The 25,704-nt window shown below is 60.0% G+C and overlaps 2 protein-coding genes and 1 long non-coding RNA gene across 5 annotated transcripts; 2 read left to right on the top strand and 1 right to left on the bottom strand.

The window, feature by feature from the left end:
• Positions 1 to 897: 897 nt before the first annotated feature.
• KLC3 (kinesin light chain 3) lies at positions 898 to 8,980 on the top strand. Its single transcript, XM_043598599.1, has 13 exons — positions 898 to 992; positions 4,216 to 4,481; positions 4,972 to 5,202; positions 5,506 to 5,575; positions 5,956 to 6,175; positions 6,509 to 6,596; positions 6,670 to 6,771; positions 7,207 to 7,380; positions 7,904 to 7,994; positions 8,074 to 8,114; positions 8,198 to 8,304; positions 8,494 to 8,557; positions 8,743 to 8,980. The coding sequence occupies exons 2-13, from the start codon at positions 4,224 to 4,226 to the stop codon at positions 8,812 to 8,814; spliced, it is 1,518 nt and encodes a 505-aa protein (XP_043454534.1). The 5' UTR covers positions 898 to 992; positions 4,216 to 4,223; the 3' UTR covers positions 8,815 to 8,980.
• ERCC2 (ERCC excision repair 2, TFIIH core complex helicase subunit) lies at positions 7,594 to 25,704 on the bottom strand. Of its 3 annotated transcripts, none has more exons than XM_043598596.1 (23): positions 25,597 to 25,704; positions 25,177 to 25,276; positions 23,532 to 23,609; positions 23,388 to 23,450; positions 23,103 to 23,216; positions 19,857 to 19,973; positions 19,650 to 19,766; positions 19,334 to 19,457; positions 19,155 to 19,251; positions 18,834 to 18,967; positions 18,587 to 18,755; positions 16,771 to 16,889; positions 14,423 to 14,492; positions 14,270 to 14,339; positions 14,075 to 14,176; positions 12,480 to 12,543; positions 11,727 to 11,848; positions 10,524 to 10,616; positions 10,351 to 10,423; positions 10,035 to 10,105; positions 9,780 to 9,923; positions 9,510 to 9,653; positions 7,594 to 9,168 (listed from the first exon to the last, which is right to left on the bottom strand). In XM_043598596.1, the coding sequence occupies exons 1-23, from the start codon at positions 25,599 to 25,601 to the stop codon at positions 9,076 to 9,078; spliced, it is 2,283 nt and encodes a 760-aa protein (XP_043454531.1). In that variant the 5' UTR covers positions 25,602 to 25,704; the 3' UTR covers positions 7,594 to 9,075. The 3 variants fall into 3 exon arrangements, with proteins under 3 accessions (XP_043454531.1, XP_043454530.1, XP_043454533.1); XM_043598595.1 differs by lacking the exon at positions 25,597 to 25,704 and adding an exon at positions 25,372 to 25,492; XM_043598598.1 differs by lacking the exons at positions 23,103 to 23,216; positions 23,388 to 23,450; positions 23,532 to 23,609; positions 25,177 to 25,276; positions 25,597 to 25,704 and adding an exon at positions 22,840 to 23,078.
• Positions 12,451 to 13,182, top strand: LOC122493888. The gene is made up of 2 exons (XR_006300055.1): positions 12,451 to 12,567; positions 12,688 to 13,182. It is a non-coding gene; the product is annotated as an uncharacterized LOC122493888 (long non-coding RNA).

Genomic DNA, 25,704 nt, shown 5'->3' with positions numbered 1-25,704 from the left:
GTAGTGCAGGGACTGGGGTAGGGCAGGGGTATGGAAAAGCCTCCAGTTGAACCGAATTCCACGATGTGAAAATCCTGTGCGCCCAGCTGTGGCCGATTTACGTTTCGAAGACCTGACTTCACTCAGTCAACTGCTCGACAGATTGCTTATTGAGCACATACTTGGCACCAGGATCTGCTCTAGTGTTGAAGATCCGATGCTGACAATACAGAGTCCCATCTATATATGACCTCATTCAACCCTCGCAGCCTTTGATTATCCCCATCTTGTACAGACTCAGCACGTTGGACACACACACAGAGTTTAAGTTACTTGCCCAAGGGCTTCGCAGCCAGTAGGTGCCGAAGTCAACTTTGAACACAGACCCCAAGCTTTAGCCATTACATCACCTCGCCAACCGTGTGATGAGACACAGTAATAGGACATAACGTTACCTAAAATCATTCTAGGCCCTGAGAAGTTTTGCGAACCAGATCAAGCCGGGGAATGCGGGAGTGTTTTGGTGGGACAGTGTCATTTAGAAGGGGCAGTCGGGGAAGGCCTCTGGGACGAAGCGGCCTTTGAGAAGCTACCAGACGGACGGATGGGATCCGTGGGCAGAGGGGGCCGAGAGCGGCCGGCCCTGCAAGAAAGCCATCGGTCTGGGATCCAAAGTTTCCAACATTCCAGCTCCTCTGAGACCCAGCGGCTGGCCGGACTCTCCAGCGCGCCGGAATCATCCTCAGATTCGACGGGCCCCGCGGCCTGCGGGTTCGGCCTGCGCGGTGGTGCTGCTCCCGCAGGGCCCGGACCGCGGGGGCTCCGGTGGAGCCGGGCGGGGGGCGGGGCCGGCCTCACCTGCGGGGGCGGGGCTCCAGGCCGCCCCGCCCCTCGGAGGAGCCGCCCGCGGCCGGAGACCCCGGGCGCCGCCGGGAGCGGCGGGGCGAGCGCGGCGTGCCGGACGCGGCCGGACGCGTAGCGGCGGAGCGGGTCCCGGAGCCGTCCGCGCTCAGGTGGGCGCCGAGGTGCCGGGCGGGGGGTCCCGGGGCCTTCGAGGATGGGGGCGGGGACGGAGGGTGAGGGCCGGGGCCCGGCGCACCCTTGGGCCTGCCGGCCTGGGGACGGGGACGGGCCTTGGGGCCCCTGGACCCCTCCTGCCCCGCCCTGGGGCTCCCCCCCCCAGCTCCCCGGGTCTGGAGGCCCAGCTGGGGCCGCGCCCCCTCCCCCGTGCACAGGTAAACAGGAGCGAAGACGGGGCGGGGCCTGGGGAAGGGCGGTGGGGGGGGGGGGCCCTTGTGACGCCCGGGCGCCGGGGGGGGGGGGGAAGCCCGGGTGCGCGGGGTCGACAGGGCCAGACGGCCAGGGGTAAGGTGTGCGGTTTGGGGGGCTGGCCATGATGGGGGCCGCCTGATGCAGGTGTGTGTATCTGTGGAGAGACGGTGTGCGAAGCTCCGGTGTGGGCGCGGTGGTGTCAGGCCGTGGGTGTGGGTGAGAAAGGGCGACGGACGGGCGGGGTCGCCCTGGGAGGGGCGCGAAGGGACCGCGTGGATGACGGGGAACGGCTTCCGAGAGATGGGAACGTGGGCGACACCTCGGATGGTGTGTCTCATGCGAGGGGGCGGGGGGCGCTGCGGGTGTGGGACGCAGTTGCACTGTTTATAGGATTAGGTGTGAGGGTGCGGGCGGGGTGGAGGAGGGGTGGCTGATGGGGGACCCACGCGGACGTGCAGGGTGGCTGTGTGATTCTCCCCGTCGGCCGTGAGCGTGTGCGCACGGGGCTGAGCGTGCGAAAGGGAGTTTGCTGTTTGGGGGGGGGGGCGGGTACCGAGTGCGGGAACCGGTGTGTGTCGAGGCGGCGGGCCACGTGGCGTGTGGCTGTGGTCAAGCTGGTGGGTGGCGCCAGCAAGAGCGTTCGGCTCGGTGGAAGTCCACGCGGGCAAAATGGTGGGGACGGTGACTTTGTCTCACGGGGCTCGTGTGGGAGGCGTGACGCTCAGTATGGCGTGGCGTGCGCGCACGTATGTACGTATAGCGAGAGACACGCGTATCCGTGGCGATGGCTGGCGAGTGAGAGGCGACGGTGCATAAAATCCATGATTCCGCGACCCCCTGACTGTGTGTCCAAGTGCACAGGTTTGGGAGCACGTGCGTAGGTGCCCAAACCGCGGGGCTGCTTCCGACGGACCGGCCGCTTAAGTGACGTGTGCGTGAGAGGGTGTGTGTCCAAGCCGCGGAACCGCCTCTGCGGGTCTCCGCCGCTGTCTGTGCCCACAGTGGGCACCTGCTTGTGACGGCACAACGGAGTCTGAGTTCAGGGGTCGTTTGCACGTCCACGCGTGAAGCTCTGTGTGTCCGTGTGTGTGCTGCGTGGGTGTGTGAATCCCCGGCTGGCCCGGCAGGGGGTGGGGGGTGCTGGTGGAAGGAGGAAGGTGCACAGTGAATCTGGGTTTTGTGTGTGTGCGCGCGCGCGCACGCGCACTCGTACCCCTGGAGGAGACAATGGTCATATAATGGAGAGTTAGCTCCTTGCAGGACCATATGAGCGTGGGAGAGACATGTCATGGGTAAAAGTGCAGAGAAGAGGCTGAATGTAATTTGGGATTTGATGGTATTTTCACTAGTGAGGGGGCACAGAGTTTCTGTGTGTGTTGGCTTTTATTTCGTTTTGTTATTAATGTTTGTTTATTTTGAGAGAGAGAGAACACAAGCAGAGGAGGAGTAGAGAGAGAGGGAGACACAGAATCGGAAGCAGGCTCCAGGCTCTGAGCCATCAGCACAGAGCCCGACGCGGGGCTCGAACTCACGGACCGTGAGGTCATGACCTGAGCCGAAGTTGGGCGTTTAACCAACTGAGCCACCCGGGCACCCCTGTTGGCTTTTACTTCTGAGAGGAAAATATACTTTTGTGCTGGGTTGGAGTTCCACGAGGAAAGCATACATGTGTTATTTCTGAAAGAGTGTATGTGTGTGTGCCCGAGTTAGTATGTTGCATTAGGTTTTTGGGTTGTTTTTTTTTTTTTTTAATGTATTTATTTTGAGAGAGCATGACTAGGTCGGGGCAGTTAGAAACCCCAGCAGGCTCCCCACTGTCAGTGTGGGGCTCGAACTCACGAACCATGAGATCACGGCCTGAGCCGAAGTCGGACGCTCAACCGACTGAACCACCCAGGCACCCCACGTTATATTTTTAAGAAGGGAGTGTGTGTGTGCGTGTGTGTTTCTGAGAAACTAGGTACGTGTTGTGCTGTATTTGAAAAAAGAGCGTGTATTCTGTTTCCGAGAGGAGAATGTGTGTGCCGCCCTGTGTAATTAAGAAGGGAGGTTGTGCGTGTCTTGGGGTCTATTTCTGGGGCGGGAGTGCGTTTGTGCGCTTGTGTGTGTGTATGAGGGTTCCAGAGGCCCCACCAGCTGTGTCACTGACTTTGTCACCCACATACAACCACCTGAAGCGCCACATGTGAGACCCCCACGCGTCACCCTCTAGGCCTCGGACTCTGAGCCGTCACATGGCCAATGTGACATCCATGGGCCGTGCCTGCCACACGTGTGTCCCAACATGCCTTGGGCTGGCGGAGCCCGTCTGCCGTGGAGGGCGGAGCCCCTGTTCCCTTGGGATCTGTCGGCATCTCAGGCCCCGGGAGCTGACACATGGGCCCCCCCTTTCCTGACCCCCCAATTCCAGAGGGCTCCTCTGCTTCTGGTGCCCCAGCCCCTTGGCCCTCTCCTCCGGGCCCCACCCCACCCCCAGTGGTCTGACTGGTTCCCAACAAAAACACCCTAAGAATGAGCTCACGGAGAGGCTGCTGCCTCCACACGCCCCGCCCCACACGCCCAGCCGAGGAGGGCGCCTCCAGTCCCAGGTCACATAGCCCGGAGTGCTGGGCCAGGGTACCTGGGGCCCTTGGGGTGGAGGGGGCTGGCCAGGTGAGCTCAGGGCAGCGGAGAGGCCACAAGACCACCGTTTGCCCTCTTTTGGTTAGTTGCACACGGGGTTTGGAGTTGCCCTCAGGGCAGGGCCCTGGGCTGAGGACAGGCAAAGCTAGACTAGAACGTTGCCAGTTGCTGGAATGGGTGTGGGACAGGGAGCCGGCTGACGTGGGGAGGGCACGGAGGCAGAGGGCTGGCTGGCTGGGGAGAGAGTCGGGAAGGGTCCTGCTGGCTGGAATGACGCCGCGGCTGACGGGCTGGCTTGCCTGGCTCCGGCAAGGACGATCCCCCAATCCCTGCGGCCCCCAGGAGCGGCGATGTCCGTGCAGGTGGCGGCCCCCGGAAACGCGGCGCTGGGCCCGGAGCGCCTGAGCCCCGAGGAGCTGGTGCGCCAGACGCGGCAGGTGGTCCAGGGGCTGGAGGCCCTGCGGGCGGAGCACCGTGGCCTGGCCAGGCACCTGGCGGAGGCCCTGGCAGGGCAGGGCCTGGTGGCGGGCTTGGAGCTGCTGGAAGAAAAGCAGCAGGTGGTGAGCCACGCGCTGGAGGCCATCGAGCTGGGACTGGGTGAGGCCCAGGTATGAGGGGACCGGCGATCCCGCTGTGGTGCCGGGGAGGCTCGGAGCTGGGAGCAGGCCCAGGGATGAAGGGGGCAGGTGTGGGGGGTGGGGGAGGGAAGCCTGGAGCAGGGAAGGCCTAGGCTGGGTTAGGCTTAGGGGTCCCTGGGCGGCATTACCGGGTCCTTGTGTGGGACAGGGGCCCCTGAACCAGATCGTGGCCGTCTAGAGAACTTGTCCTGGGGAGACTTTGGGGGTTACCTGGGCAGAATGTGAAGTGTCCCTACGCATGATTTGTGTGCCTGGGTAAAATCAGAAGGGTCCCTGGGCAGGATGTGGGTACGCCCCTGGGAGCCTCTGCGTATCCTTGGGGGTCACACGGAAGGGCCTCTGTAGAACCCGGGGGATCCCGGGTGGAATGGGGGTGCGCTGGCGCGATCGGAGGCCCCGGGGTGGACCAGGGGCTGTCGGGCAGGGTGGGGACCGGACCCTGCTCCCCAACCCCCTACAGGTGCTGCTGGCCCTGTCCGCGCACGTGGGCTCCCTGGAGGCAGAGAAGCAGCGGCTGCGAGCGCAGGCCCGGCGGCTGGCCCAGGAGAACTCGTGGCTGCGGGAGGAGCTAGAGGAGACGCAGCGACGGCTGAGGGCCAGCGAGGAGGCCGTGGCCCAGCTGGAGGAGGAGAAGAGCCACCTCGAGTTCCTAGGGCAGCTGAGGCAGTATGACCCGCCCGCGGAGAACCAGGTGCTGCAGGGCCAGCGGGGGCCAGGGCCACAATGCGCTGCCCCCCCCCCCCACTGGCCCTCCTTAGGGCCACAGACCTGCACTCTCCACGGAGCCCCCAGCGCCGTAGACCCTTCAAAGAACCCCCTTGAATTTCCACAGAACCCCGCAGCTTCCACACCCCTCTCCAGATCCTCCCCGAGCCCTCCGGAAACTTCCCGAGGCTCCTGAACGCTACCTCCCTCAAACCCTGAGATCCAGGACCCCGGTCTCTAAAACAGACTTCCCAGCCCTCATGACTCCCCGCTTTCCTGTCTTCTGCAGCGGCCTGAATCCCCGCCTCGCCGGGACAGCCTGGCCTCCCTGTTCCCCAGTGAGGAGGAAGAGAGGAAAGGTGGGTGTGGGGGAGCGCGCGATGGTGGGGCACTCAGCCTCGGAGGAGGAGGGGCCGTGAGCCCCCAAGGTCTCCGGGCAGGGATGTGGGCATCGGGGCCGGGTATCGGGAGTAAGTGGCTGGGCCAGGGCGTGTGGCAGCTGGCAGGGGAGGCTGGTGGCCCTGAAGCCAGCCCTCCACCCTTGCCTTCCCTCCCACCCCGGGTAGACCCCATGTTCACAGCCCTTGGACCAGTTAGACGCCTGCGATCCCGATCTCAGACGTCAGCCCAGCGGCCAGTAGGGCTGCGAGGCAGCTGTAGTTCTGGGGGTGCATGTGTTCCCTCTCATGGGGTAGGAGGGGTAGGAGACCTGCAGTGACTCGATGCCTCCCACCTGCAGGTCCGGAGGCAGTGGGGGCCGCAGCCGCTCAGCAGGGGGGCTATGAGATCCCCGCCCGCCTTCGGACCCTGCACAACCTCGTGATCCAGTACGCAGGGCAGGGCCGCTACGAGGTCGCCGTGCCACTGTGCCGCCAGGCCTTAGAGGACCTCGAGCGGAGCTCAGGCCACTGCCACCCTGACGTGGCCACCATGCTCAACATCCTGGCGCTGGTGTACCGGTGAGGGCCGCCGTCGGCCGTGGACCCGTTGCTGGGGGCAGGGGAGCCAGCATGGGGCACCTGGACTGGTGGGTGGGGGCGTCGAGAGGGATCTGGGGAAGCCACTGTAACCCAGGCAAAGAGGAATCCGAGAACGTGGGTAACAGACCCCAACAGACAGGGAAGAGACGTTGGGGTGGTTGGAGGCCATCTGGGGGTAAAGGGACCCTGTTCTAGACTTGGGAGGTGCGGAGACCCAGAAGGGACCTCGGAAGGGTGGTGCCACCCCGCTTGGTTCAGCCAAGTACTACCTAGCACAGCTGACCCCCCCTCCGTCCCTGGGCCACCCCACAGGGACCAGAACAAGTACAAAGAGGCCACAGACCTTCTCCACGATGCCCTGCAGATCCGGGAGCAGACGCTGGGCCCCGAGCACCCCGCGGTGAGGAAGGGACGAGGAGTGAGGGCTGCGGGGCCGTGCCTCCCACCCCTGACCTGCCTCCCCCGCTCCACAGGTGGCCGCCACCCTCAACAACCTGGCTGTGCTCTATGGGAAGCGCGGGCGTTACCGGGAGGCCGAGCCGCTGTGCCAGCGTGCCCTGGAGATCCGTGAGAAGGTATTGCCACCACCCCCTGCCCAGCACAGTCCCCTGCCCCTTCCCACTCGATCCTGATGCGCTCAAATCGGTGGCTCTTGCGTTGGAACCCTGATCCCATGATGTCCTTGCCATCTGATATCATGAGTACCCAGTCTGAGCCTGAATTACCCCATCGCATGACTCACTACCCTTGACCTTCGGTGAGCTCCACCTGATCTTGACTCCTGACTCTGATCCTCCTTAGAAATCCCCTCATGTGCCCTCCAACCCGGTCCTGACCTTCCAACCCCATCGGGCCCCCCCCCCCCCCATGACTTTGTGACCCGATAAATGGCATTTGTGTGACTTCTACCCTCCCGCAACTCTCCCCATTGATCTTATAAACCTTAACTCCTGGCCCCCATCACGGCTGCTGGCATCACGTGGCCCACCAATCCCACTGACCCCCCCTAGGTCCTGGGCACCGACCACCCGGACGTGGCCAAGCAGCTCAACAACCTGGCCCTGCTCTGCCAGAACCAGGGCAAGTTCGAGGAGGTGGAACAGCACTATGCCCGAGCCCTGAGCATTTATGAGGCCCTGGGGGGGCCCCACGACCCGAACGTGGCCAAGACCAAGAACAACCTGGTGAGGGCATCGCGGGGCACAGGTACAACCTGGGGCGGACTGCCAGGGTCCCTCGGGAGGGAACCCCATTGGCTCAAGGGTGGGACAGGCTGGAGGCCAGGATCCCCCCTCCTCTGCTGAGCCCCTGGAGGAGGGGTCCTCTCTGACCTGGCCTCGGCTCGAGATCGCTCAGCACAGGAAGGACATGGAAACATCAGGAAACCACGCACGTCACTGGGGCCAAGATGTCAGTGTCCTATTTATTGAGCTCTAGCCACCACCACCCCTTTTTTAGTACCTTCCCGGTACCCTCCACTTCTTAAAGGGCCCTAGGAGGGAGGTGCTGTTACCGTCCCATTTTGCAAACGAGGAAATTGAGGCACAAAGAGGTGGTGTCACTAGCCCAAGGCAGAGCAGGAACCAGTCACCTGCCCTTGGTCACTAGGTGGGAGGTTGGGGGCGGACGCGTCTGGCTCCTCCTGTAACACCGGGCCCAGGGAGGTAGATCGGAGCCAAGATCACCCAGGCCCTCCCCTCCCCGCAGGCCTCGGCCTACCTGAAACAGAACAAGTACCAGCAGGCAGAAGAGCTGTACAAAGAGATCCTCAGCCGGGAAGACCTGCCTGCCCCTCTGGGTGAGCCCCCTCCCGTGCCCCTCCCCCCCCCAGGTGACTTCTCAGTGTCCCCACTGCACTGTCCCCCATCTGTTCTCAGGAGCCCCCCCCACAGGCACGGCTGGGGACACAGAACAGCAGGTGAGGATGGGCTTTGCTTCCGCCACAGGGGTGGGGCCTGGCTGAGAAGCGGGGACTGACCCCTTTCCCGGTGCCCTCCCCAGCCCCTGCGTCGGAGCAGCTCATTCTCCAAGTTCCGCGAGTCCCTCCGGCGTGGAAGCGAGAAGCTGGTCTCCCGTCTCCGAGGCGAGGGGGTGGCTGGGGCAGCAGGGTGAGTGGTCCACTGGGTCAGCACAGAGCCCGATGGCTGCAGCCTCTGCAACCCACCCCACCCCCTGTCCTGCTCGAGAACCGTCTATGGTTCCCATCTGCTCTGGGACACGAACAGTCAGATCAGGTGCTGGGACAGTCTTCCCCAGAGCAGGAGCCGGACCCTCCGGGACTCCCCCTCTTCTTACAGAATGAAGAGAGCCATGTCGCTCAATATGCTGAACGTGGATGGTCCAAAGGCTGCAGGGACCCAGGTGAGGGGGGCACTCGGGTCAAGGATGGAGTAGGGGGCCACGCTGGGAGACCCAGAGGCAAGGCTGGGTCCGGTCAGGCTAGAGTGGGGACAGAGACAGGCATGGACCAGCTAGTGAGCACGCTGGGGGGCGGCGCTCAGGGCGACTGGAGCCTGGCCTCGTCCTGCCCACGTGCCTGTCCGCAGTTCGCCAACCAGCACCTGAGCGAGGCTGCTCGGACCCTCAGCGCCAGCACCCAGGACCTGGGCCCCCGCTGAAGTTGACAGGACCACACGGCTCCAGCTTCTCAGGAAGAGTGGGGAAGGGGTGGAGGTTGGCCTTTCAGCTCCCGGATGACCTCTCCCCTGGGGGGGCCCCCAGGGTATCGGGCTTCACTGTGCCCCACTCTCCTCCTGCGATTAAAGGCTGTAGATTCGGAAGCCAGGAACGTCTGCCTGCGGCTTCGTGCAAGGACCCGGGGCGACTTCCGGGCTGCTGGGACCCAGGGCCAGGTAGGACTCCGGAGTCCCCGCCCCGAGCTACAGCTGCTGAGCAATCTGCTCTATCCTCCGCAGCGTCTCCTCCGATTCCAGCTGCTCCAGGCTGAGCAGGGACAGGCCCAGCTGGTCCTCCTGGAGGGGACGGAGCGATCAGGTCAGGGGCAGGCAGTGTAGCACTTCCCCATGGGACTCAGGGATCCAAGACTTGAACACCAGTAGTGACAGGAAGTGGCCTGCATCGGGCCTACTGGGGCTTTAGAAACACCCGTCCGATGCGGAGCATAGCATCCCTGGCAGGCCAAAACAGGCCTGAGGGAGGGAGAGGGGAGCCGGCCGGACTCCCACACCCCTCCCCGATCACTACAGACACCCCACGGGGCCCCCATTCCAAAGGCCTCTCTGTGGGGGGCAGGCTAGGGTTGAGAAAGTCAAGGGACCTTCCTGGACGAGGGGCTTAGCCACGTCCAGCTCACCCGGTGGAAGGGCTGAGCCATCTGCCTCAGGAAGTACTTGGCGACCTGGACCCCCTCATCCACCGTCAGGTTGAGGTTGGCGTCAGTGAGGTGCTCCTGGATCCAGCGGGGAAGCTTCCCGCGCTTGTCTGCCCGGGCGAACCGCTTTCGGCAGGCAAGGGAGAGAGGATAGACATCAGGACCCTAGGGGTGTGGGGGGGAGCCCAGGCCTCCCTCACCCTCTGGAAAAGGGGGGAGCACCCTGGCAGCCAGAGGCCCCCGAACCCCCACCTTATCGGCAAAGACCATGAGGCCATAGTCCGTCTTGCCCCTGATGGCCCGACCCACACACTGGGCTGCGTGGCGCATGGCATCGAAGGTGAGAAAGTCGTTCTCTCGGATCTGGAACTGGTCCCGCAGGTACTCCAGCCGCGCCTGCCGGTGAGAAGGTGGCAGAGCGGTCCCTCTGGCCCCCTCCACCCCGCACCCATTCCAGGGGATGGCCCGAGGGGCCCTAACATCCTAGCGCCCCCAGGGGCTGCTCACCTTGAGAATGCGGCTCTGGGTGTAGACATAGGGAACACCAAACATGATGACGGCCCTCCCGTAGTGGTGCACTGGGGGGCGAGCACAGGAGGGGCACGGGGTTACCGGGGTGGCCTGACCTCGCGTGGGCCAGGAGGTTGTGCTGTCTCAATGGGAAGAGCGCGGCTACGCTCCGAGGGCCCCACCGGGTACTCGGACTCAGGAAGGGGAGATCCCGGTGTGTGCCCAGGCGAGGGGGGAGGGTGCTGTCGCCTGGGGGACCAGAAACAGCCAGAGCTCCACGCAGACACGGGGGGGGGGGAGCTAGTCCACTCACCAAAGTCAATTCCCTCGGACACTTTGCCTCGGGCCACTGACAGCAGGATGGCTCCGCGGCCGTTCTCGCAGGCCTGGGGAGGGGAGGCCGAGACAGGAGCTGCGTGCCCTCGGAGCCGCCTCCTTCAGGCCCTCTGCACGCAGTCTCCTGGCATCCCCCACGCCCCTACCCACCTCCTGGTACTTCTCCAGGGCGACACTGGTCTCGGCCCCATCTTGTGTCTCGATGAAGAGCAGCTTGTTCCTCTGGATGTTTTCGAGAATGCCCTAGGGAAGGACACCAGGCGGGTCGGGCTGCGGGTGGGCCGGAAGTGGACTAAGGGCACAGGCATCCTGGCTAAACCCAGCTCTGCCCCAGCTCCTGTGCGCCAGCCTTGCACCTTCCTTCAGCCTTCCTTGTGGGAAGCTCTGTGATCTGCGGCAGGTGGGGGGGCAACCCCTGCACGCCATCCTTCGGACAAGTGGGGCAGCCATATGGCCCGAGGTGGCCCACTGGGACACTCCGGCCCCGGCTGGTGGTTAGTAGAGAGGCTGATGTAGGTCAGGCAGAGCCAAACAGAGGCTGCCCAGGGATTTCCTGTGACACTGCGTTTAACTGGGTGAGACCAAGGACGGACACGGGGACAGACCGGAGGGTCCAGAAACGCACCCCCACAGTCATCTGTACCTGTGTCCGTCTCCAGTGGGGAGAGTGCTTTCCCGTTCTCCACACGGAGAAAAAAGAACCTGGGCCCTGACCTTACCCCCTACACAAGGACGAATCTGAGGTAACTCACAGACCCAGATGTGAAAGCCAGAACTATAAGGCTTCTGGAAGACACACACGAGACCACCTTCGTGACCCTGGGCCAGGCGAAGTCTTCTTAAAGAGGACACCACTCAGGACGTGGATTCAGGTGGCCGGAAGCCACCTTCCCCACCGTGTGGGAAGCGCCCACGTGAGGACAAGACGAAGGTCTTGGCCGAGAGGATGAGGCCCCCCCCACCCCCCTGCTCTGTTCCTGGGTGCTTGGATCAGCCACGTTCTCTCATCTCGCCCTCAGGAAGTGCCCGCTTTCCCCCCCGAGAGCTGGGCCATGGTGCACTAGGAGAGAGGTCACAGCAGCCACCCGGTGCCCAGCTGTGCTGAGCCCCTTTTCCAGAAGGCCCATGACCTCACCCACACACTGCCTAGCAGGGGCTCGAGTTTTTAACCTGGGGGGGGGGGGGGGGGGAGGCACGTGCAAGGGTACACACTGTGTATTCTTCGAACTGTTCGCTGTGTTCCACACCCTGTCCCGTCACCTGTGGTGCCCGGCGCCACTCAGAACGCAAGACAAAGGAAACCAACACGCTGAGGGGAGAGGGGACTTCCGGGGAGGGGGCGGCTGGGCGTACCTGCTCGTACCAGGAGGCCACGGTGCTCTCCATGTACTGGTAGCTGGTGAAGAAGGCCACGATGCCGTCGGGGACCACGGCGGACATCTCCAGCAGGAGGTTCCCGTAATTCCGGATCACCGCTGGGAGGGGTCGGAGGGCGTCCTCGGTCCTCCTCCCCACTCCCTGTCAGAGCGCTTCTACCTAATGCCCTGGTTTTGGCTTTTTGGTTTTTTTTTTTTTTTAAAGTAGGCTCCACTTGAACTCACGACCTTAAGCTCAAGACCTGAGCTGAGACTGAGCTACTCAGGCGCCCCTCTAGTGCCCTATCTTCAACTCGGGGTCCCCAGAAACCCCACTGAGGCCAGCTGCAGGGCTGTTCACACACACTCCACTTCTCTTTCCAGCCCCGTGGGCGGAACCCTCAGGTTAGGTGTGGCCACGTGACTCGTCTTGACCAATGAAATGAGTGGCCGGGAGTCACTTCTGGGGGCCGAACGCCTTTAGGAGGCATAGCACGATCACCAGGATCCCTCCCGTCACATCTCCCCACCGCCACGATGTGTCCAACAGTGAAGGTGCCCAGAGGGAGGGGACACCTGGGGAGGCCCCCCCCACCCAACCCACAAGGGCACACACCACGAGCCAGAAGCAAGAAGCACCCTCCGTGTTAAGCCACTCTGATTCGGGGCTATTTGTTACTGCGGCCTGACTCAGCCCATTGATACACCTCCCCTCTCGCAACCCATGCACCCAGCCCCGCGAGCAGCATACCAATATCTTCCCGGGTCTCAAATTTGGAGCTGATGGCCACCTGGTCATTGCCCCGACCGATGATCTGGAGAGAGCGAGAGCCATCACGGTAAGCAACTGGCAGTCACCACTCTAACGTGTTAGCTGCCAGCTAGTGCTGTGCTCAGCTTTTTAAAGACACAATGTCACTGAACGAACCCTCAACTACACTGTTATCTGCCCAGCACAGATGAATGACCTAAGGCTCTGAGAAGGTGAGTTGCCTGCCCAAGGTCACACGGCAAAGAAACGGCAGAGGCAGGACTGAACCCGTCTGTCCGTGTCGCTAACCAGCCAGTGTATTCTACCGGCCCCAGCCTCGAGGTCAGGCGGCTCCAGGAGAACGTGTCACCCCGACCTCCACAGCCACCAGCCCCTGGCGCGTCCCTCCCGGGGCACCTCCACAAAACCGCAACGCAGTACGCGGTCACCACTGGTCCACGACCCCCAAGGGCAATTCCAAGAGCCAAAAAACTCCAGAAACTCCAGCTATTTGAATTTGGCACAAACACATACGACAGCAGAATCTGCTCCGACCGGAGCCCCGGCTTGCCTCCCTTTGACGTCTTAAAACCTCTTCCTGCTAAAACACGACTTGCACTGGAGGGAGCTGCCCAGACCCCGCTGGCCATGTTGACATACCACACGGCACGTGCTTTGTTTTTAAAGCCTGGAAAAGTCTCAATTCTAAATTTTTTTTTAATGTTTATTTTTGTGAGTGAGCGAGCGCGCCGTAGCGGGGGAGGGGTAGAAAGCCGGAGACACAGAATCCGAAGCAGGCTCCAGGCTCTGAGCTGTCAACACAGAGCCCGATGCAGGGCTCAAACTCACAAGCAGGGAGATCATGACCTGAGCCGAAGTCAGACACTTAACCGACTGAGCCACCCAGGTGCCCCAGGAAAAGTCTCAATTCTAACATACACCTGGCCAGGGCACCTGGGTGGCTCAGTTGGTTAAGCGTCTGACTCTTGATCTCAGCTCAGGTCATGATCTCACAGTTCGGGAGTTCAAGCCCCACGCTGGGCTCTGTGCTGGCAGTGCAGAGCCTGATTGAGATTCTCTCTCTCCCCCTCTCTGCTCCCCCCGCTGCTGGCGCGCTCTCTCTCACAAAATAAGCTTTAAAAAAATAAAATACGTCTGGCCCAAGGGATTCAGATAAAGGACGGAGGGCCCATGTTTTGATACCTGTTTACAAAGGAAACTGAGGCAAAGCAGAAAGGTCACTCGCCAACGTTACGGCCCGATGACGAACCAGGCAAAGCCACATTAACCGAGATGCTGACTGAGTGCCTACTGGCAGGCCCTGGGCTGCAGAAGCGTTTTATGCCCCTTATCTCACTACCCCCTCAAGCAGCCTGGGACGTCAGAGAGGATGCATTCCCATTTTACAGATGAGAAACTGAGGCTTGGAAAGTCCTCCCTACCGGGAGAAGTAACATCAACCCCAGGTCTGTCTCTGAATCCAGAGTCTGTGCCCTCAGCTGTAAAACTCTCCTGCCTGAGCAACAGCACAGAGGGAGGAAAGGCGGCCCCCATTCCCATCTCCCCTGCCCCAGCACCCACCCTCTCCCACGCACCATCGGGCAGAGGCACACCCGGGCCAGCGTCATGGTGAAGGTTGCCATGGTGACAGGATGGAAGTCCAGAATCTTGGGGTAGATGTCCAGTGGGGACAGCGTCTGTAGCAGAGACAGCAGGCGGGACCTCAGCAGGACTGGGCCAGGAACCCCACAGTGGGGGGCGGGGGACTGGGGGCAGAAAAGGGTCCTCACCCCAGATGTGATGATGACAGACTGGAAGCGCTCGAACACGGGTTTGATGGCCAGGGAAGCGTCCATGCAGCTGCAGGAAGCAGAAGAGGGTGTCGAGGGCCACGCTGGGGCCCCTGTGGTCCGTTCACACCCCCCACTGGGGTGGGGTCTCACCTGAAGTGCAGGATGGGGTTGGCAATGGTGGGGGTCCTGTCATCAAAGGGCTCGATGATGATGGTGAAACCTGTGAGCCAGGGAGATTCCAGGTCACCAGTCGGAGCCACGCCCACCCGGCCACACCCTCCTCCATTAGTGACCGGGACCACCAACCCTTTGCCCCAGCTTCAGACCCAGGCATCCAGAGTCCAACATACGCCCCAACCTGTCCGCTTCTCCCAGAACCGACACCCACTCAGCATCACGAACAGAGAGCACCAAAGGTTTACTCCTGACTCTCCCAGAGCCTCGAGAACCCACCCTGCCACTCCAGCCAAAGCCTGGAGCCTTTCCCCTAGATCTATCCAACCCATCAGGCTGGTCAGCTCTACCTCCAAAGCCCATCTGCAACCTGACCACTCCTCCAACCCCCTTCCCAAGACCATCCCCTCTGGTCTGGACCACTGCAGTCACCACCTCACTGGGCTTCCAGCTCCCACCCCCGCTCCCTTCCCAGCAGCCAGAGAGACCCTGTGAAATCCTAAGTCAGGTCATATCCCTGCCCTGCTCAGAAGCCCGGTATAGCTCCCCACACCCCTCTCAAGGTGCAAAATCATCCAGGACCCTGCCACGCTGACTCCATTTCCTCACTCACAGGCCTCCTAACTTTCAAAAACCACCGGGCTCACTCCACCCCAGGGCCTTTGCACTTGCTGGACCCACAGTCCGAAAAGATTCCCAAGGCAGCTGGTTCCATTTGGTCATTTGGGACTCCGCTTAAATGTCCACGCCTCAGGCCTCCCCTGGCCACCCCGGCCACCGCAGGCATGCTCCAACACGGCAATGTTTTTGTTTCTCCCTTTTTAGAAAACGATCCCTTTTTAGAATTATCTTTCTTATCTGAGTCTTTGCTACCTGTCTTCCTTTCTACAATATAAGTTCCAGGAGATCAGAAATCAGGTCCCTCTTGATTCCTGTCACTTCCCCAGTGCCGGGCCTGGCCTGTTTGTTGAAAAAAAAAAAACAGGTGAATGGGGTCGTCTGGGTGTCTCAGTTGGTTGAGCCACTGACCCTTGGTTTCGGTTCAGGTCATGATCTCACAGTTTGGGGGTTTGTGCCCCGTGTAGGGCTTTGCACCGGCAGTGCGGAGCCTGCTTGGGATTCTCGCTCTCCCTCTTTCCCTGCTTCTCTCCTGTGTGTGCCTGCACACACACTAAGACAAACATCAAAAAAAAAAAAAAAAAAAATAGGTGAATGAATGAACTCACATACTCAATTTCACCTAGTTTAAAAAAAAAAAAAAAAATCAAGTTCTCTACGCCCAGCTCTGTACTGGGGACACAATGGGAACCAAGACAGCTCTGGCCCTGCCCTCTCAGGGCTCGCAGTCTAATGATGGGGACACAGTCCTCTCCCCAGTGAGTGACCAGGTGACCAGACAGGGTTTGGGACGGAGGAGCCAAGAGGAGGGGAGCCTGACGCAGCCTGGGGTCAGGAAGGGCTTCCTCGACCAGGGGCCATCTTTAACCAGCCAAACTGAAGGGTGAGTAGGAGGTAGCTGGGGGCTGAGGAGTATCGGGCAAGATGTTCCAGGTCAAAGAACGGGAGGCGCTAGTGGATGGGAAGAGACGAGAAAGCCAGCCCCGGAAGAAGGTGGGCTGGGGCAGGAGAGAGGGATACAGAAGGCGGCTTGTAGTGGGACTTGCTACTGATGTGCGCCGGGGTGGGGGGACAGACTCTCCATCCTGCTGCAGGGTGTCGGGAAGTCTGACCTGGTTTCCGGGACAGAGCAGTAATCCCTGCGGATCAGACTGAGCCCTTGGCCAGCTTAACACGTGCTGACCAGTAAAGCCTCGGGAACGGGAACACATCCCCTCTCCCTGGCAAGCTGGAAACCTGAGCCATGCACTCAGCTCCTTGCCCCCCACCCCCCCCCGCCTCCCTGCCCCCCACCCCACCCCAGACACCAGGTCCCACATCTCTCTCCAGCCCCTCCCGTCCTCCCATCCTTCCCCAGGCCCCTACCCCTCCCTTGCTCAGAACCTGCCACGGCTCCCGACTTCCCGGCAGTAGAAAGGCCCTCTCCTTACCACACCCAACAGCGTGAGGGACCCCACAGAGTTTCTCTGGCCTCGTCCCCCATCCTCCTCCACTTTGAAGCTAGAAAATACACATCTGAGCACGAGGCTTGCGCTAACCCGAGAACTATCCGTGGGTCCTCACTGCGCTTGAAATAAAGCCCAGACTCCCGAGCCCAGCCCTACAAGGTCCTGAAAGTCCAAGTCTCGCTGACAACTCTCTGGACTCTGCCGGGCTCTCCCGATTCCAGCCGCCGGGGGGGCCTGGCAGAGAGAAGACGAGCTTACCCTTGGCGTAGGTGCTGACGAGGGTGGCGAAGTTAGCGAGGAGGGTGAGGGGAGAGAAGTCGGCGAGGTCGGCGATCTCCAGGGTGTGCAGCAGGGAGCGGAGGCGTTCGGCACAGAATCTGGTGCGAAGGCCGGACGGGGGTCAGGGTGGCGGCAGAGAGCCAACAGGACCAGCGACCTCCTCCGCCCTCGCCAGCACTCGGTCACACATCGGTCTCCCCGGGTGACCGGGTGCTCCGTGAGGGCTGAGACCGGGGCTGTTTCGGTCACCCCCGCGTCCCCACACCGTACAACTGCCCATCACGCAGAGCCACAGCTGCAGGACAGCGCACGCGAAGTCACGCGTCATACGTCCAGAGTCCCGCGATCATACGTCACACACGGCCGCGCCACCCCGTGCAGACTCCTGGTCAAAAGAGGAGACCCACGAGCACACCCAGAATCCCAGTCACAGCCCGAATCCCGCACGGCCGCACGCACTCACAACCACGACCTGTCACACCGTGTCGGTCACACCTGGCCACCGTGGTGGCACATCCAAGCATCGGAGCCCCGCGTACTCACAGAGGACAATCTCACATACACCGTGTCACCAGCCCTCACACACAAGGCCACCCAGTCACCTGACCGATGGTCAGGCTTGAGGCTGTCGCCCCTCAAGGGCAGGTCATGGAGCGGGAACGCCTGGTTTCAGAGCTCGGTGGAGGCTCAGAGCTTTAGAACCTGCCTCCGAATGCCACCGCTTCAGTCTGTCATCTGTACGTCCCCACCCCGGCTGGATCAGGCGCCCCCTTTGAGCTCCCCCATCCCAGTCATGCTCACCCTGGTCATCCTGGTCTGGGGACAGACAGAGCCACCCCGAGGACCGCCCCAGCCCCTCAGAGGCAGGGCAGTGAGCGGCTTTGGAGCCCTAAGGACCTGGCTTCGCACAACTGGCCCACAAGGTGCCGGGTGACCCCGGGCAGTGGCTTCCCCTCTCTAGGCCACACCGTCCTCCTCTGCGGCACAGGAGCGCCCTCCTGCGCTCCCACAAGATGCAGAGTGTGAAGTGCTTAGCTCATCACCAGTGCTCAAGACAGGGCAAGTAAGTTACTTCTGTCAGTGCTTTCTCGTTTCACCACCACAGAAACCCGGGAGTGAACGTGACGGCCCTCCTACCCATTGGAACAAAAGAGGAAACTGAGGTTCAGAGAAGACCAATGACTTATGCAAAACAGCCCAAGGAAAGTACAGGAGGCCCCACCCCTCTCCCAGGTCCATCCTCCGCTTGTTCCCTGCTAGGGATCATCCTCGCCAGACTGCCTGGCTGGGGGGGGGGGGGGGGGGGGCGGTTCCTGGTCCCTGCCGACAGGCTTCCTGGGGACAAAGAGAAGCACTGGTAGGAGGCGACAGCGTCTAGGGGACCTACAGCATTTCCCCCCAGCTCCCACCCTGCTGGAGCTTGTCAGGAGCCCCCTCCGGGGCCGTCCCTCCCCTGCCACCGTGGCCTCAGGCGGAAATACCTGAGCCGGACGAGGGTCCAGGACCCCTGTCGGACCTCCTGCCCTGCCCGCCTGTCAGTCATGCCTCCATCAAGCTCTCTGGTTAAGCCACGCGTTGCCTGCCGGTTTCCCGCCCGACACACACAGGGACACGGGGCCAGCTCCGACCTCCCCGGGGATCTGCCCCGTCTGCCGAGTCAGTGCACACGCTCGCTCTGCGCCCGTCACTCACTCCTGACACCGGCCACGCGGCGGCCCCGGGCACAGAGAACGGGGCTCAGGGAGGCCCCGAACCCCTGCGGGGACCGGACGGCCCCAGCCGTGGGGGGCCGCACCTGAGGGGCTTGCGCTGGATGCACACACGCTGGGCCAGGCCGCTCAGGAAGGCGGGGGGGCTCTCCTGCACCACGTGCTGTACCCGCAGCCGCCACTTGACGTACTCCAGCAGCCGCCGGAGGAAGCCCAGGAAGTGCTCGGCCGTGCGGATGGAGCCGGGAACCGCCTCTGCGGGGAGACGCAATCAGCCGCCACCACGGGGAGAGCGGGACCAGGGGCAGGTGGCAGCAGGGAGCGGCGGCTCACCCTGGAGCACCTCGTCGGGAAGCACGGGGTTGGCCAGGTGGGCGTCGGTCTCCCGGGCCGCACTGGCCTCGCGCAGCCCCTCCACCAGGCGGCGGTACTCCTCCCGCAGACGCTGCTCATCGGTCTCCTTGATCCTGGGCGGGGGAGGGGGGATCAGGTGTGGGAAGAGTCGGGGAGTCTGGGGGGTGGGGTGGGGCACCGGGATAGGCCCGGTGTCCCCGGGAGTAGGTCGGGCAGAAAGCGGGGGCCCGGGAGAAGCTGGGAACCAGACGGCAGGGCGCAGGGTGGGCGTTCAGGTCCGGCAGCCACCCGAGGGCCCACCTGAGCACCGTCTTCTGCAAGGTCTCCAGGTTGCCCTGGCACCGGTCGAGGGTCCGGCGGGTGATGTTGACGCTCATGGAGTCGATGCAGACGTTGTCTAGAGAGGAGACGGGGAGAGCCGGGCTCAGGCGGGCGGCCGGAGGGGCTGAGTCTCTCCCCTCCTCTGCCTCCCGCCTCACCGATGTTGTGGGCCTCGTCGAAGACCACGACAGCTTTCCGGGCCAGCTCCTTGGAGACCAGCTCCGCGATCTTGGGGTCCAAGAGGTAGTGGTAGCTGTAAACCACCACGTTGGCGTGCAAGATCTAGGGGCCAAGGAGGGCATGGTTATCCCGGCACCCGCCTCCCTCACGGGCTCGTAGACGCAAGGCCAGGTCTTGCCAGGCCAGACCTGGGCAAGGTACAAACACGAGCTGATGGATAGACAGACCGACAAACGGGCAGGCAGGCCGTAACGCACACCCCCGCCCCTCTGCCCAGCCCCCCAGCCTTCTCACCGAATAGCGGGCAAGGAAGTAGGGGCACCAGCCCTGGCGCCGCCCCAGGGCCTTCAGGTCATCCAGGTTGTAGATGCCAGCAGGGAGGGGCACCTGGCGCCCATGGATGTCAAACTCCTGGCGGGGGGGGGGCGGGGGTCAGGGAGGTCGGCTGTCGCAGCCGGCTTACCCTCCTGCCCTCCCTCCCTCAGCCCATTCGGCGGGCACCTCGTAGAAGCGGCAGTGGGGCAGGCTGGGGTCCTGCTGGTACTGTGCACGCACGTAGGAGGCCGTGAGGCTGTGGCATTTCCCGTCGACGTCTTTCCCAAAGCGCAGGGGCATCACCTGGCGGCCGGGGGGGCATCTTAGCACCGAGAAGCTCAAGCATTCCTCGACCCTGGGGCTCTACACCTACCAGCTAGGTGGGATGGGGGGCTGTCTGGAGTGAGAATCGGGAATTGTGGGGAAACCTGAACCTCAACTTGTTTCGTTATTAAACAGTTAAGACGCTTGCGAACTTAACCGAGGAGGTATCAGAGGAGAGCAACTGCTAGACTCCTACACTGATCTTGGGATTGTGAGTTTGAGCCCAATGCTGGGTACAGAAATTACTTAAAACATAAAATCTTGGGGCACCGGGGTGGCTCAGTCGGTTAAGCATCCCGACTTCAGCTAAGGTCATGATCTCACAGTTCACGAGTTCGAGCCCCACACTGGGCTCTGCTCTGTCAGTGTGGAGTCTGCCTGGGATTCTCTTTCCCTCTCTCTCTGCCCCTCCCCCACTTGTACATTCGTGTGCACTCTCTCACTCTCTCACCAATAAACTTAAAAACAGTAACAGTGATAAAATAAAATCTTCAGGGGCACCTGGATGGCTCAGTTGGGCAAGCGTCCGGCTCTTGATCTTGGCTCAGGTCACGATCTCACGATTCGTGAGATGGGAGCCCCACGTTGGGCTCTGTGCTGGCAGAGCTCAGAGCCTGCTTGGGATTCTCTCTCCCTCTCTCTCTCTGCCCCTCCCCCATTCACACACTGGCATGCGCTCTCAAAATAAATAAACTTTAAAAAAAAAATCTTTATGAGAAAAAAAAAAGAACAGATTGGTGGTTGCCAGGGGAGGGGAGTGAGAAACGGGTGAAGGGGATGAAAAACAGCAAACTTCCAGTTTTGAAATAATTGAGTTCTAGGGATGTAACATACAGCACGGAGACTATAGTTCATAATACCGTACTGCATTATTGCAAGTTCCTAAGGGAGATCTGAAAAGTTCTCATTACGAGACAAAAGAAAATTTTTTGGAATTATATAAAGTGATACATATAACTAGACTTAACTATGGCGATCATTTTGCACACTATACAAGTACCAAATCTTTACGCTGCCCACCTGAAACTAACATTGTATGTCAATGACACCTCAATTTTTTTAAAAAATCAAGCTTTGAAGAATCTTTAGCGCGTGGGTTAAGGATAACGGCTTTATCTTTACAAATACTAAAATACCCAGAACCTTGGCAAATCTAAGAATCAGAGGAGTTCGGACGGCCTTGAGAACTGGCCTTGCCTAGCCTCTGAGCGTCTGCGGGTGGCACCAGCACAGCCCCCCGGGCTGTGTTTCCCCACAACAAAACCTGTTCCTTCACCAAAGGGAAGCGTCTGAGGCTGCTGACCCTCCCCCCACCCTTCCCATTTCATCAGTTGTCAAGGCTGGAGCTACTTTTTTTTTTTTTTTTAATTAAAAAAAATTTTTTTAACGTTTTTATTTTTTTATTTTTGAGACAGAGAGAGATACAGCATGAACGGGGGAGGGTCAGAGAGAGGGAGACACATAATCCGAACCAGGCTCCAGGCTCTGAGCTGTCAGCACCGAGCCCCGATGCGGGGCTTGAACCCACAAACTGCGAGATCATGACCTGAGCTGAAGTCGGACGCTTAACCGACTGAGCCACCCAGGCGCCCCAAGGCTGGAGCTACTTCTAATGATCACCCACCTCATCTATCGTGTCTCGTGTTCTCACAAACAATGTCATGAGGGGCGCCTGGGTGGCTCAGTCGGCTAAGCGTCCGACTTCAGCTCAGGCCACGATCTCACGGTCCATGAGTTCGAGCCCCGCGTCGGGCTCTGTGCTGACAGCTCAGAGCCTGGAGCCTGCTTCGGATTCTGTGTCTCCCTCTCTCTCTGACCCTCCCCCATTCATGCTCTGTCTCTATCTCAGAAATAAATAAACGTTAAAAAAAATTTTTTTTAATAATAATAATGTCACGATATATATTCCACGCGTTTACCACACATAAAGTGCTTAGAACACTGCTTGGCCATGAGCCCCGATGGTTTTGTAGCGTAACTTAACAATAAGTAATATTCTACGTGTCACAATTATATAAATAGCATGGTCACTTGTCATGTTTTAGATTTTTGCACATGCTAAGAGCTATACGTACATTACCTCGCTCGGTCACTTATTTATTTATGTATAACATTTATTCATTTTTCAGAGACACAGTGCCAGCAGGGGAGGGGCAGAGAGGGAAGACACAGAATCTGATGCAGGCTCCAGGCTCTGAGCTGTCAGCACAGAGCCCGACGCGGGGCTCGAACCCACGAACTGTGAGATCGTGACCTGAGCTTAACCGACTGAATCACCCAGGCACCCCTTAATCTTTTTTTTTTAAATTATTGAGATATAATGGACGTACAACACTAGGTTAGTTTCAGGCTGTACAATGTAAGGACTCGATGCCTGTATATACTGCAAAATGACCACCACCACAAGTCAGCTAACATCTGTCACCACATAGTTACAATTCTTTTCCTTTTTCTTTTCTTTTTTTTTTTTTTAAAGGAAGCTCTATGCCCAACGTGGGGCTTGAAACTTATGACCCCGGAGATCAGGAGTCGCATGCTCCACTGAGCAAGCCAGCCAGGCACCCCACAATTTTTTCTTAACGATGAGAATTTTTAAGATCTACTCTCTCGGCAACCTTCAAATACATGATACAGTATTATTTACTGTAGTCAACATGCTATACGTTACAACCCCGTGACCTATGTGTTTTATAACTGGAAGTTTGTACATTCTGACCCCCTTCGCCCATTTCACCCACCCCCCTACCCCCTTGCCCAATCTTATCAACAGCTATATGAAGCAGGTAACTAATTACCCCCATTTGACAGAAAGGGAGACTGAAGTCTGACTATAGAAACCACCTATCCGAGAATACAGGACTATTAAGTTTCAGAGCCAGGAAACCAGGCCTGCTGGATTCCAGGAAGTGCCTTTTTTAACCTCTCTCAGGCTAGGGAGGATGTGCGTTTGGGCCGCGAATGAGGACTCAGAATTTGACGAGTGAGGAGGGAATTCTGCGTGTGGTCCCTGCCTATCACCCTGAGAGGTATGGTCTAGGGATCTAGGATTCCTGGTTGGATGGCGGTCTAACCCTGAGGCGTGGGGAAAGCGGAGAAAAGGGCACTCACCTCGGGATGAATGCACAGGTTCTTCCGGGAGCTCAGAGCCAGCCCCAAAAACGGCAGCTTCTCACCCTCCTGCTTCTCATAGAAATGGAGCAACTTTCGAAGCTCTTCGATCACCTGTTCCCGTGAAGGAGGGAGGGAGGACTCCAGCACAAGTCCCTGCCCAGCCTGGCCCCGGCCCTCCCCCAGCTTCTCAAACGCGACACCCCCCAGCTACAGGAGCAACCACCAGAGGGAACAACAAGTCCTACGGAACTTGGCCTTGGCCGGGGATTGGCCCTGGCTCACCTTCTCAATCTCAGGCACAGTCCTCGAGCAGTAGATGAGTTTAGTCACCTCCAGTGGATATGCCTGCCGATGATGACAACGGGCTCAGCCCCTGCTGGATCCCTTCCCTCTGCCTCCCCCTCCACGGGCCCAGGGGTCACTTACCCTCTGGTATGCCATGATCAGGGCCAACAGGGACACGGTCTTCCCAGTGCCTGAGGGCATCTCCAGGACTCCATGACCCTGCATGTGGAGACAGACAGAACTTCAGGGACACAAACTCTGGGGACTGCCCCCAGAATGCCACCATCTTGAAATAAGAGGGACAACAGCAGTTAAAAGTCTAGGCCCCAGGGACAGTGGGTTTGAACCCCACTTTGGCCACCTCTTTGTTGTTGAGTGGTCATAGCAAGTGCCTTCACCCATCTGACCTTGGTATTCTCATCTCTAAAACAGGCCAGGGGCACCTGGCTGGCTCAGTCGGAAGAGCAGGAGACTCTTGATCTCGGGGTTGTGAGTCTGAGCCCCACACTGGGTATAGAGATTACTTTAAAAAGCAAATAAATTTTTTAAAAATAAGTAAATAGGGGCGCCTGGGTGGCTCAGTCGGTTAAGCGGCCGACTTCGGCTCAGGTCATGATCTTGCGGTCCGTGAGTTCGAGCCCCGCGTCGGGCTCTGTGCTGACAGCTCAGAGCCTGGAGCCTGTTTCCACTTCTGTGTCTCCCTCTCTCTGACCCTCCCCCGTTCATGCTCTGTCTCTCTCTGTCTCAAAAATAAATAAACGTTAAAAAAAAAATTTTTTTTTAAATAAGTAAATAAATAAAATGGGCCTACTAAGCACTTCCTTACAGAATTACTGTGAGGACTAATGAGAAAGTGAGGGTTATACGTTTAGCATGGTAACTGACAGGTAGTGACCTGCCTTTTCTTTTAATTTAGCAAACCCTTTTACAGCACTTACTCTGTGCCTGACACTACTTTTTTTTTTTTAACGTTTATTTATTTTTGAGAGCGAGACAGAGAACGAGCCCGCGCGTGCTCGCGCAAAGGGAGAAAGGGGCAGAGAGAAAGGGGGACAGAGGATCCAAAGCAGGCTCCATGCTGACAGCAGCGAGCAGATGCGAGGCTAGAAATCGGGAGTCCGGAGATCACGACCTGAGCCAAAGTGGAAAGTTCAACCAACTGAGCCACCCAGGAGCCCTTGGCACTGCTTCTAAGGGTCTTCCATCAGAATCTCTCAGCCTAGGCTCTCTGGGCATTTGGGGGTCAGATACTACTTGGCTGTGGGGTGAGGGGGCCTGTCCTACGCACTACAGGACGTTTAGCAGAGTCCATGGCCTCTACCTGCTAGATGCCGGTAGCACCCGCCCCCCTCCACTAGGACAACCAGGAATGTCTCCGGACACTGCCTCGGGGGGTCCAAATCATCCCCAGTTAAGAACTGCTGCCTTACTTACCGAATTAACTCCTAACAACCTGCACACGAACCTCTGAGGGTAGGCAGTCTTAACGAAGCCCGTTTCACACACGTGAAAAGCGTGCAACAGGGAGATTAAGTGATTCACCCAACCGCACACGGCTGTGGGTCCAGGCTTCCCACCCGAGAGCCGGCTCTAAAGCAGCGCAGCCTCTGATAAATGTTAGGTGCTGCTTTTGTGAACTATTATTTTAGATGCCGGGAGTTTGGGGAGCGCTGGCCTCCCAAGGACCTCAGATTCCTAAAACCTAGACGTCCAGAAAGTTCAGTCTTAGAGGCACGCGTGGCCGTCCCACTTGTCAGGTGGGAAGCCGAGGGCCGGGCCCCCCCACCTTGGCGTCCAGTGTGCGTTTGAGCTCCAGCATGTAAGAGAACTGCTCCGGGTAGATGTAGTCGTAGGGGAAGTAGACCAGCAGCCCGTCCACGTTGAGCCTGGAGGCGGGGGGTGGGGGGCAGGGTCAGTCCCCCGCCCCCTGGGCCCCTCTCCAGCCCCCGCACTCCCCTGTCGTCCGGCCGAGAGGAGTTACCTGCCGGGAGCCGGTCCCCCCGAGCATCCCCGGCTGCCCCAGGACCCGCGGGTCCCTTCGGCATCTCCTCGCTGACCGTCCTCGTTACCGCCCCGTGGAGCCCCGCGGCTAACTTCACCCCACTCCTCCCGCACCCCCGCGCCCCGCCCGGGCCCCGGGCGCACCCACTGGTCCCCCCCCATCTTTTAGACCCCGGCGAGCCGCGAACCCCGACCCCGCTCTCACTTCATGGCGCCGGCCTCGGCAAGAAGCGGCGTTGGCCCGCCTCCCTCATAAATATTCAGAGACCGGGATCCGTGGGGAGTCCACGAGGTGCCGCTCCACCTTTCTCAC

The sequence above is a fragment of the Prionailurus bengalensis genome, chromosome E2 (assembly GCF_016509475.1).
Source record: "Prionailurus bengalensis isolate Pbe53 chromosome E2, Fcat_Pben_1.1_paternal_pri, whole genome shotgun sequence".
Taxonomy (NCBI): Eukaryota; Metazoa; Chordata; class Mammalia; order Carnivora; family Felidae; genus Prionailurus; species Prionailurus bengalensis.
The sequence above is the reverse complement of the archived record's forward strand: the minus strand, read 5'-3'. Positions and strand labels throughout refer to the sequence as shown.